General features: G+C 40.9%; 1 protein-coding gene across 9 annotated transcripts in view; it reads right to left on the bottom strand.

Annotated features, from left to right (window-relative positions):
• The window catches only part of CELF2 (CUGBP Elav-like family member 2), a 403,350-nt gene that overhangs the window by 340,042 nt on the left and 50,348 nt on the right, over positions 1 to 12,960 (bottom strand). For 4 of the 9 annotated variants that reach the window (XM_063134746.1, XM_063134753.1, XM_063134752.1 and 1 more), the window contains exon 1: positions 10,510 to 10,861. The exons of the other annotated variants lie outside the window; for them this stretch is intronic. In XM_063134746.1, the coding sequence (XP_062990816.1) occupies positions 10,510 to 10,583 (74 nt within the window). In that variant the 5' untranslated portion in view covers positions 10,584 to 10,861. Of the gene's footprint in view, positions 1 to 10,509; positions 10,862 to 12,960 lie in introns of those variants that run through there. 9 annotated transcript variants of the gene reach the window in all.

Raw genomic sequence — 12,960 nt, 5'->3', positions numbered from 1 at the left:
TACACAAATCAAAACACAATTATACTTGGATATGCCCACTTTCCTGAATTTTGTGATGTAGTTTGTCAATCAAAAATGGCATATAATACTGTGGATATTACCAAAAAGTGCACAAAAATACGTACATTACCGAAAATGACATACAAAACCACATTTTATTAGGGTAAACCGCTTGTAACAAATGCTACTAGGGGAAATTGAATTTTTTAAAAAAATGTATATTAGGAGAAATACGCAAAAAAATGCATAGATTTTTTGTGTGTGCTGACCTTTAAAAAGAATAAGATCGCAAACTGATGCAGAAACAGGAAGAAATGAATTTAACCTTGGAAAAAAAATGAAAATTGAGCATACGGATCTATCCATCCCAACTTTTTTTTCTCCTTATTTGTGTTTTATTCACAGTCTCTCTTCTGGAACCTCCATGGCAACTGAGAAAACTGAATGCCCTCTGTTTGCACATGCCACAGACCACCGTCATTGCCTTCCTTCCTCACCTTCTCTGATTCTCCCAGAGCACTCATTACCAACTTCGGTTGGTTCACCAACTGCACTGGCTGCTTGTTAGCTACTGAGCCACGTACAAGGTTACGTTGTTATCCTAAACAACTTGGGATCAGGAGACCTAGCAGACTGCCTTCCCTTATATACCCCCAGACAACATTTAAGATCCTCAGAGAAGTCCTTGCTGGTCATTCCAAAATGAACCGAATGTTGCCATGAAGAACCTTGATGGCAGACCTTCTCCGTAGTGGCCCCCAACATCTGGAAAACTCTCCTTTGTGCAGTTCGGGAGGTGGAAAACGTAACATCCTTTAAATGCCTCCGAGGCTTTCCCTAGGCTGTCACTGCTGCTGGGTTTATTTTAGTTTTACATGGTATTTTTTAAACTTTTAAAGCTTCATGTGATGTTTTGGTTTGCTGTATTTTAATGGTGAACTGCCCAGTGAGACTCAGCTATTAAGCAATAGAAAAATATAATAAATAAATCCCCCCATCTCTGTTGTGATCACTCGGAGCCAAATTGTCTCTTTTGACTGTTTATCTGCAGAGCCAATCCTTTAGCAATTCACTGAGCAAAATCCACCGACCCATAGTTTTTGTAATGGCAAAACTTCTAGGGCCAACCTCCTGTCGCTAGCCAGTCGTGAGATGTTTTAGCAGTAATAACTGACACCTGTCATTATCAAAACAAGTGCTGAGCATACCCGTGTGGTCTAGACTTGAGCGCCACCTTCAAGCTACCCACGGAGCTCAAGTATCAACATGTTTGTCCATTCGTTTCAATTACGGGTGCATGTTGTGCTGTATCAAAAACCCCTTCCACTTTGTTTTTGGCCAGCCTCTCTTCAATTAGATAGAAAGGAAATGGCTTTTATATATTTATTGTCTTAAAAGGAGAAGAAACCATCGGTGAAATTCTCTTACGACGGAGTACAGGGTTCTTGTGCTTAGCCCGTTACCAAGTGGCTGAGGTGTGTAAGGGTGTGTGTCTGTGGGCCCGTTCAGAAGACACGTTAAACCATAGCTTTAACCATGGTGGTTAAGCCAGAAAGCCAGGCTGTGTTGAGAAGACACCTTAAACCATGGCTTTAACCCCAGTGAATAAGACTTTTTTGCTTTATTCACCAAGCCATGGTTTAAGATGCCTTCTGAACGGGTCCACTCTGTCTTTACTTTCATTGAGCAATCATCTCTCGGACAGCCGGCAGCCTCCCCAATTTCCCACACTTAAAGACCAAGGAAACACATTATGAGCAAATGCTCTCATGTGGCTTTTTCAGATCAGGTGGTCAGAGAGGTTGTGGGGTGATGGAGAGATGTGGAATAGGAAGAAGAAGAAAAACACACAGCACGCCTAGCCGCCTCGCAAAGAGAAGGAGAGTTCAAAACATATCACTATTTTTTTTTAAAAGAAGAAAATTGCTGAAGGGCTCTAAAATAAGGCATTAAAATGGAAACCTTCTTCCCAGAGGAAGAAGTCTTTCAGGAAACTGAAGGACAGATTTTGGCACAGCGCTAGCTATGGACATGATCCTGTGGACTCCGCAAAGCTCTTCCCTTCAAAGGAGTAAACGGTGATGCCCTTGGTGTCATAGGGGAGCTCCACAGGCATGGTGGACCCTCCAAGGTGTTCTGTTTCTGCTGCCACTGTTTTCAAGTCCCTGCCAAATGGGGAGGGGAGATTGTCTCTTTAGGGTTGCTGATCTCAGATGCATCATTTTCACTTTAGATGAGATGATACTAATTCTCAGACGACTACAAACTCCCTGGCCGAAGGGGGCAAAGGATTGGGGGAAAGCCTGGTGCTCAGTGGTAAATCACATGCTTTACAAGGGTCTGGTCCTGATCCAGATCCAATTTCTGATATCTCCAATTAAAGGATCTTGAGTAGGAGAGTGGGAAAAGATATCCACCTGAGATCTTACTCAACTTTTGTTGCCACCGAGTATACAGAACCGCGCTAGATGAACCCGTTATCTCATTCAGCACCAGAAGAAAGCTTGGTCTGTCCAAGAAAGCTTTCCCCAACCTGGTGCCGTCCACCCAACCTGCTCTGACCAACTGGTATAAAGTTGTTTCCTTGGCTACAGGAATGCTTTCCCCACCGTTCTTCCCTTTAGCCAGAATTGGGTGGTGGCAACTTGGTCGAACCCTGCACCTGAAATTCTGGAGGTCGCCAGGTCAAGACCCGCTGTGGGCTTTGTGTCTAGCTGCATTGGGGCTTACAAGAATAGCAGGCAATTACTCTCCAACCCTGGGTATCTATTAGAATATAGTATATTTAAGGCTGAACATAAAACGGAAGCTACTTTAGAATGGGATTTTAAATGCCAGACAATCATACTGCCTCTGTTATAATTTTTAAAGTTATTATCTGAAGGGGGGATCAAGCTGTGAGCCAAAGCATATTCTGCTAAGGAGTGCCACATTCCGATGATATATGCTCGCATTGTGAGGAGAAATCGATTGTCAAATGGAATCCTCCAGAGAACAGAGCAACATATGTATACCTCAAGTAAGAGGAAAAAGAGACCGTAAGTGTCTAGGCATAATCACAGGAAGGCCAACATGTGAACCCCCCGTTCTCCACCTGTCAACATTATTCACAGAGGCAAACTGTCAAACCGAACCAGAACATCTGAGAATGCTCTACAACCTCCCTGCATAGAAGCATGAGAAGCTGCCTTGGCACAGTCAAATCAATGCTCCACCATGGATGCTTGAGGAATTTGATCTTTTCGAAATCTGATGCAATCTCATCTGATCTGCCCTATGCAGGCCAGTGTGTATGGATCGGAACGTAGAAACACACCGGCTTTCACATTCCACGGATCTTCTGACACGGTTCTGAGCTCCAAAAATGTATCAAAATTTGAGGAAAGCGCCTTCAGAAATGTGCATTTCAAATACATATTTAAACACAAATTTGGTGCATTAAAAAAAAGAGGAAGATCAGATTAATGTGAATGCACGCAAAAGTGTCACTGCTTTCCTGAACGTTTAAATTGACTGGAACAATCTCTCGAGGTTTTCTGAATGGGGTCTTTCCCAGTTCTGCCTGGAGAAGTCAGGGATTGAACCTCAGATCTTTTATATGCAGAGCATGTGGTTGACCATGGAATTATGGCCCTTCCCTGGGGTCCTTCCTCATACAAAAATCCACAAAATTAGAAGACCAGCATCATGCAGGAAATGCAGTGTGGTCCCTTGACACATGAATATTGATCTTGGGCATTCGGGTGAAGCAATTAAAGGCTGATGATTGTAAATGGGAATAATTACCCCAAAATTACTTTAGAACATCCCTTTTATTGCTCTAATTGGTGTTTTTTTATTTTCCAAAGAGACTCTTTGCCCCTTTCTTCCCCAAGATCTATTCTGCCACAACCACCAACTCCGCCGCCACAAAATAAGCACTCTGTGGAACTACTTTGAGGTTACTACAGCACGTGGACCTTTTCTCTGTCCCCATAATGTCTTCCATCAAACAAACACAACCATGTCAGAAGAGAGGTTTTTGCAACAATAAGCTCAATTCAAGCACAATAAGCACAAGACAACACCACAAGAAAAAGAAATAGTTGTGCTAAAGCAAAACGAAACAAAAAAAAAATCTAGGAGGTTATGCGATATGCATATATGTTGTGGTGGAACATCAGCGACTTCTCTCTGTCTCTAGAGGGTCATTCCTTGTTGATATATGTCCCTTACATTCCATGAATTTTTAAAGAGCCAAGATATGTTTGCGTAATTTTCTCACTCGGTCATTGATGTGCATTTCTTTATTTATTGAAAAAACATTTGGGATTAATTATGAAACTTGATTGCCTTAGCCAAAAGGAGTATAAAATTTCAGACAATTAAAAATACGCAGAAACCCATTTTGAAATATTTAGAAGAACATTGGAGTGGTGATGGGGTTTTTTGTTTTTTTAAAAAATAATGATAACAAAATAAATAAACCAGATCAGTTACTAGGTTTTAATTTGGATGAAGAGAAACAAACAATGGAAATGCATAAGATTAAAGCCAGATGTGATGCATCCAATAGGCAGACGCTAGTATGTTGAAAAAGTGATATAATATTATTGCTATTAAAAATAAGTATATTGCATTGCCAGCCTATTGAAAGAAATACTTCTTGCTTTAACCTCACAGCTTCACTTTTTTTAAAAAAAATTGTTTCTTTTCAGCCAGATTAAAACCTGGTGACCGATTGATTTTATTTATTGGTTTTATAATGTGTCGATTCATGGGTATAACAACAGCAATCTGTGAACCTATTGCGTGAAGTAAAATTAACATTGTTAATTATCATATAACAATTGTAAGGATGTGCAGAGAGAAGAAAGGAAATTGCCCTCCGTCCCACTCCTTAATTACCATGTCTATCATTGAAAATCTGTATACAATTCTGAAGGTTTTAATCTAGGTTCTTTTCTTTCTTTCTTTCTTTCTTTCTTTCTTTCTTTTAAATCCTCCTTTCCTATGCTTTTGACCTATGGCTGCCAAAGGATTTCGAATGGAGCAAACCACAATGAACTATCAATGCGCAACATTTTAAAATGATACAGCTAGCCATATCAATGCTACCACTGTCTGCCCAAATACGAATATATGATAAGGAAACTGTATCAAACAACAGCTAATAACAAGGTACGTGATTTCTTACTGGCACTAGATGGCTGGACAGCTGGGGAGCAAAGGTGAATCTATGTCTTTTTGCAATGCATGTTTGGTGGTTTAGGATATTTCAATGCAGTTGAACATTTCCTCTTGCGCAGCATTCTACAAAACCCCGGTCGCTCCCTCCCAAAATTATTAGCTGATTCCACAGAAAGATGTGCCACAGACAATGAAATTCTGTGCATTAGCTTCTGTAGTACAGCTAAAATGCAACATGTTCTCAAATATACTGTCGATCACCACTTAATTAACACATTGTGCATACATGTGAGAGATTTTGACTCATCTCTCAGAAATGAGACAGGTAATTCAAAGTGTAATTTTAATGGATAACTCATGGCACTTTTTCTGTGGCGCCTGATCAGTTGGACGTGATTCTCCGATGAAATATCCAACTTAAATCATGATGACCTGAGTCACTAGAACGTAACACTCAGATCCAATTGGTGTCTGTGGCATTCAGCTCATTCATTCTAAGGCCAGCTCTCAGAAAGGCAGGGGGAGGAAGAGATGTTGTGCCATGAAATCCAGAATGGTACATGGATTCAGTGATTAGCTTGCCCACTCAATGCCCAGAGTAGGTAATGGCGCTCTTAATGATTTAACAGCCGCTCACTCTCATGCAAAACCGAGCATGTACTCCGATGCATATACGGGTCACTCTGGAGCCCAGAATGCCATGTAATTCAACAGGAACAGTAGATCCACACACAAAAAGCAATGTTTATGTGGACCACCATTGAAGTGAATGGGTAGTCCCTATGAGAAAACTACTGAATGGTTGATCAGATGAAAACCACCCAACATAACCCTCCTTGCTGATTTTTAGTTTTCTTAAGATGTGGTGGAGGTTTTTCTCTGGTGTATTAGCTTTCTGCCATTGCATAAACACAAGCACTTCAATTCTTTGTATAAACCGCTATGTTCCTGAGAATCCCTTCATTGCTTCAGAAGTCCAAACAACTTTTCCCACCCTCAGCAAGTGTATTGCCTCCTCCCCTTAATTTGGGCAGTGTGGCCTAGGTTTCCATTTTACAACCTGGCTTTCCATTTCAATTATGTTCATGGTTTTGTCATTAGCGATGTCATTCCATTTCTTCTTTTTTTCTCTCCAAAGAAAAGACAAATATTCACTTGTAATTTCAAACCGCTCTAATAAAACATACTCACCCTGATCTACTGATTTGCTTTTCAGGACTCCAACGAACATATGTAGCTCACCAGATTCCAAGGGTTGCCCCATTTACTGTAACGAAGGAGGAAACCCCACACATGCACCCATCTGCATGAGGATCTTCTTCCTCCATCAATCCAAGGGGCACGAGGTCATATTTTCTTCAATTGGGGTGACTGTACTCAGCTTGATTTGAAGCACGTTAAAAAAAAAGCCTATGATTGTGATGGAGACCAAGTTGATAGCATCAAGTCCTACCAAAAAAGTGGTCAGGATGGGAAAGCATAAAATTATTACCCATAATATACTCCCAGTGTTGTACACTGGCCCAGGAACAAGAGGGGGATTGTGCTGCTACCACCCGCTACAGATCTGGGGATCCCTTGGCAAGGGCACGCTCCGGGGACCTTCTTAATCTAGGGTATCCTAAAGGAGAATGCTCTGACCTTGCTAGGTTTTCCATACAAAGATTAAAAAAAAATGATGGTGCTGATAAGGTGGATGCTTTGGCCAGTCTTGGTGCCCTTTCCATACCACCTCTAGCAGGAGACTCACCCTCAGAGTCCTTCTCCAGCAATGATAGCTACCACTGCAAGATGAGGCAATGCATCACACTTGATGCGACTGAAAGAGAGAATTAAGAAAAGTCTGCGAAGGGCATGACAAGGAAATGACTCACCTAGGCAACCCCTTAATGCCATTCGGACCACACCACGCTACTCTGGTACAACCGTCTACACCTGATGTTCGGCGCTTTCTGTGATGGCATTGCAAGAGGTGGTATTCCAGGACTTCAGTGCCCTGCTTACCTTGCCCAGGCTGTGGCGGTAGCTACTTCTCTAAAAGCCACTAAACTAAACACCTACACCTTTGGAATCCGCGTAGAAAGCCCAATAAAATAGGTAGTAAAGCATAACAATTCCATTTAAGTATAGCACCTACTTTGAATTATAGTAACCTGCAAAAAAAAAAACCACCAAGCCATTAGTCCACAAAAACGAAGAAAAAAATCTTCTGGTTTCTTGTTGATTATCTGGGTTGTAAATAAAGTGTCAACAACAACAACAAAAAATCAACCCAAATCGAAGGCATTTAAAGATAAAGCATATCTGGAAATATATGTAGCACTTTTCATCAAGATTGAAATATCTTAAGATACACATTTTCCCTGAGCAATGCAACATCCTTAAAAAGCAACCACTGGAGATATTTTTTAAAAGTATAAAAGGGTCTAAAACTCATAACAACCTTGCCCTTTTCCCCTCTACATCAAGTCACTTTTATATTATATATTCACAAACATGATAAAATGGCTTATCCTAACCCATGAGATAAACGTAAAAGTCTAGGACACAACTCATGGACTGTGATCCTGGCCCATTGCCATTCATTTCTGTAGGCTCTTGCACAGGAGAAATTCCCAATGGATTGTGCCCTGTGTTAAAAACAAAACCAACAGGAAAAAAAAAACTTTAAGCAGCTCACCCAATAGGCAACATCAGAAAGATTAAACTGTTTCATATGCTCGTGGCGTTGCTTCGGGCGTCTGGGATGGGCGGCCTAAAAGGGCAACAGGCTTGTATGACAAACGGCCCTTGATGTGCAATCAGACTGTACAACTGTTCGCTCATCAGTGTTGATGAATCCAAAGGTTTCCCAAAGAGAATTATACACAAACATATCTTACTGCATGCTTAGGGGGATGGGAGGGGGTGATTATTCAAAGTAGTGAGACAATCGCTTTCTGCTCTTGAGACAGCATGAGGCTGTGTACCTTTATTTCAAGACTGGACACACATACACACACACACACACACACACACACACGGTCCCCTTCCAATCCCAGATGATGCAAACATTGCATACTACTTTAACTGTACACACAAAGATGCGCAATCCCTGGAAAGCACTAATCTTTAAAGCTATATAGACCATCCGCTAAGTTACGTTTCTGCATTGTGATGAGATCTCATAACACAATCTCAAAGACAGGCAATATACAAAAGTTACTGCTGATACAGCTCACGTTTCTTAATAGAGGGGTGGAGGAACTCAAAGTGTATAACAAGCTATTTATCAAATCCATTCTAAATATAATTCTGCATCATTTACAAACAGAAGCGTAGGATGGGGGCTCTGGCGGTCCAAAATCAATTAAAAAAGAAGAGGCAGCTATTGCTATGGAATAACTATGTGTAACTACATGAAATGGAAACCCCTCCCCCATCTCATGGAAGGTCTAAAGGAAAGCTTCAGAAAGGACAGTCTTCCATGGTCCTCATCTTGAAATGGGCGAGTTCCAAGACACAACCAGATTCAGCTAACAGAGCCCTGGTGTTTCCAGATGTTGATTAACAATATCTTTTCTGACTGACTTGAGGGCCGGGAGGAAGGTTGTATAACCCAAAACGGAGGGGAGCACAAGCCAACCTCTGTGTGTGTGTGTGTGTGTGTGTGTGTTGACAGTTCTTCTCAAGAACTATTTGAGAGCATCAACCTTCGACTTGATGCTCTAATAAGGATGGGTAACCTAAGGACAAAAATAAAAAAAGCAACTATAGCACATATTATTGAGCCTCTGGGCCAAGCAAAATATCAATTTCATAAATTCACCATTTCCAACAACAAACTCAATATCCTAAATTTAGGCTTTTCCGAAACTGGACAATGGAAGGCATCAATTATACAAGCATATTACCCACAACACATATGACAGAAAAGCCACCAGTATTAAATATGACCGCCCCCTCCCATAACATATTAATCTGCAGCAGCTGAAGCAGATGGCAATTTCATGAATAGCTCTTCTCAATCACTCCATGAGCTTCAAGAAATCTAACGCTTCAAAAGACCATTTACCAAGGGTGGGGTTCGGTAAGGAATCAGATGCTACAACTTTAAATGAGTTTCCAATGTGACCAAGACCAGACTATATGGGAAGGGAACTAATTCTTTTTTTTTAATGTAGTTTTGAAGACAATGTACAAAGTTTTATTAACCCTTATACCTTACACACACTTTCCCCTACACAGATAACCATTGCAATCCCCTTTCCTCGATTTTCTTTACAAAATTCAGCATCTTCTCGTCGCTGAAATTTCACATAAAGAATTGCAGTTTTTCCTCCAGGAATAATGTTATGGTCTCCTTCTATATTGCTTTCTTTCCTTTAAATTTTTGAAAACTCAGATTAGTCTCTTATTCTTGGACACTCAAAATACAGCACTTTTCTCAACAATGACCAGCCTCAAGAGATGATACCGCAATAGAAAACTTTAAGATCAACGGGAACGGCAGAAAATTAACCCAATGTTGTTTCCCTTCCCAAAATTCCACCACCCAGCACTGCCCAATCAATCTTGCTAGCATTTTCATCCGCACGTAGAAGAAACATCTTCCTAAGAATTAACACTGTGTTTACCATGCATTCACCAACACTGTCCAAATCGCCTGATTTAATTTCCTTCCTGCGTCTGCTACAAAAATGGGCAGTTTTCACATTTTAATACAGTTTGTCTCCGTGACTAATTTACTGTTCAGTGAATTTTCTTTCTTAATCTGAGCAGTTTACGACACACACTCTCTGACCGAGTTAAGATTTCTATGCAGAAGACGGAGGTATCTCTGTAGGAATTTCCACTGGATATTAAGAGTGTGCTATATATAATAATTCCTGCAAAGCTCTGCATGCATTCCCCCCCCATATTATCTAAGTAGAATATAAATCATACTTATCGGTCTCCTGCTTGCCTCCCCAGCTAGCTTTAGAACCAGTATTCCTGCTAGAGAATGTTAGAGAGATCAAACATAACAGCTTTCGGGGAAGGGTGGGTGGGTGAAGGAAAGGAGAGCAAAGGGAGAAACACACACACACACACACACACACGCTAGAGACCACAAAAGAATTTGCAAGTGACAAGAGAGGGGAATGAATCCGTTCTCTGCCACACAGACACTTCCAGCTGCAAGTCGGTAGCCTCCCAGAGGCAAAATCCAACGCTTTTGTTTATGCCGTCTGAAAACCTCTAGGAAAAAAAGAAAAAGAAGAAGGAAAGCAAAGAAAGAAGGCGGCTGTCAAGAATCGAAAGCATTCGGGAGCACCGTTGGAGGTTCCGAAGCCGCCGGGCGAGCAAATCGGTACTTACATTCGGTCAGAAACTAGCAAACGGCTATCAACCATCATGTCCGGCAGAAAATCCAGTTTGAATGAAGAAGTCATGGTCTTCTTCTTCTGCTGCTGCTGCTGCTTCTGCTTCTTTTTCTTCTTCTTCTTTTTTGTCTTCCACCCCCCCCTGTGCACACCGTTCTGGTCTGGCAAATACGAGTGTTTCTCTTGCTTGTGTGATTCAAGAACTGTGCTGGCCAAGAGACAGGCAGGGACAGGTGCGGGAGGCCTCCCTAAGGCAACAGTCAAGAGTCGGCAGTTGTCACATTCTATCCCCCTCTTGTTTTCCTCCAATCCCCTCTGAAATCTACTGCTGAGGCAACTGTCTATAGAGCGCCAGGTGCTGAAATGGGAGGCGGAGCTCCTTTGCCACTGCAGCTAGAATTTAACCCCCGCAAACCCAGGAAGCCACTCCAATGTGCTGGACGGTGCCCATTCAAAAGTGTGGACACGGTTTCTTTATCTATAAAAATAAAATAATAATAATAATAACAAAACAAAATAAAAAAACGAAGAGGGCAGCCTAGACAGATTCACTGGAAATGCAGACAGGAATATACAGTATATATATTTTCCTTTCCTGCGCAGGACACGGCTTTGTTTAACTCACTCGTGGTTTTGCAAACTACTCAGGTTGCGAACTGCCGCCATGCTATTTAACTTGATAAACAGAGTTTGAGAGGGTTTTGAAAACAAAACAAAAAAGAAAAGAAAAAGCTATCCCCCCCCACCCCAATGAACCCAAGATCTCTTAATTTGAGCCAGATCCAATTTCTAGGAATTGCATTTTGGAAAAAAGAAACGGGGGGAAATACCCAGAAGTAAATCATATTAAATAATCCAATAGAATGAATAGGCACCATCAATATAAGGAAAGAGGCAAATCAGTTAAGAAATAAAACTAGATGCATTTTTTTAAAAAAAATTATATAGTAGAACTTGCTGTAATTAATGTTTCTCTCTATTAACACACACACACACACACACACACACACAGAGAGAGTATGTATGGATAATGAACATGCAAACATGCTCTCCTATGAATGTTTTAGAGAAATGTGATTAATTGCACCATGTCTGTGATATTCTAAGCAATGCTAATAAACCTGTTAGAATAATTCTCCTTCTGATATTTGAGAACATTTATCATTATATTGAAAAAAATTCAAAACAGAGCCAGAACATGATGGGGTTGTGGGATGGAAAAAGAAGGAAGAGAAATGTTCTTATGGAAATAAATATCTACTATGAAACCAAAGCAGTTTGGACTATGTGGACAAGAGGAAAATGTATGATTAAAGACCCTCTCAACTTTTATGTATTTATGGCTCAGTATTCAAGGGACGTAAATGGCGGTTCAGATACCTGATACCAACCCCCTAGGAATTTGAAGTATGAAGCAATCTTGTATCGGTCATTATAATAAATGAGGCACTTTTACAATAAGGCAGTAATCATTTCAGGGCAGCTGTCTCCCTCCTTCACATCAGTTCAGCAAACCTAACGTTATAAAATAAAAACATATTTCTTGTTTTCATCAAACAACAGCATCTCGATTCAGAATCCATAGTGCTCCATTGAAGAGACTTGAAAATGATTGTTAGGTTATGCAAGAAGCTATTTGTTACTACTGTTTTCTTCCTTCCAATTAGTTGAAAACATTACACCACTGAAGTTAAAATAAAACCATCATCACCTTCATCCTTTAGCATAACATGTAGCAATTTAAGCTAAAACAACAACGCAATGTCAACACTACATTTCTTTGCCGCTCCAAAACAGCTTTTTATATGTATTAGGGGTTGACGGAATAGTCTGTAATTCCGAGGTCCTGGCTGAAATTAGCATACGAACATAGGTGAAAACATGTCTGAAAAAATTCTCAGCTCATTAAATGTTTTAATGAAGTTCGCCGCTCTTTTGTTTTGACATGACAACCCTACATCTGGCATGATGTCATCACTGATACCTGGGTACAAAATCATGGGAATTACTGCAACCCATCGTCTTAAGCAGCAGTGAGGGCAAATGAGGCTGAGGTCAGTGAGAGTCAGAGGAAGACAGCACACAGACTAGAGAAAGTAAGGGCAATGAACGGCATTGAACAATGCAAGTACCTCAGAGTGACCATATGAAAAGGAGGACAGGGCTCCTGTATCTTTAACAGTTGTATTGAGAAGGGAATTTCAGCAGGTGTCATCTGTATATATGGGGAACCTGGTGAAATTTCCTCTTCATCACACCAGTTAAATCTGCAGGTGCCCTGGCCTCTTTTAAATCTGGTCACTCTAGTATAGCTCCTGCACCTTTAACTGTTGTGATGAAGAGGGGATTTCAGCAGGTTCTCCGTTTATATCAATGACACCTGCAGAAATTCCCTTTTCAATACAATTGTTAAAGATACAGGAGCCCTGTCCTCCTTTTCATATGG

Source organism: Elgaria multicarinata, chromosome 9 (assembly GCF_023053635.1).
Source record: "Elgaria multicarinata webbii isolate HBS135686 ecotype San Diego chromosome 9, rElgMul1.1.pri, whole genome shotgun sequence".
Taxonomy (NCBI): domain Eukaryota; kingdom Metazoa; phylum Chordata; class Lepidosauria; order Squamata; family Anguidae; genus Elgaria; species Elgaria multicarinata.
Note: the sequence above shows the minus strand (reverse complement) of the source record. Positions and strands in the feature narration are given on the sequence as shown.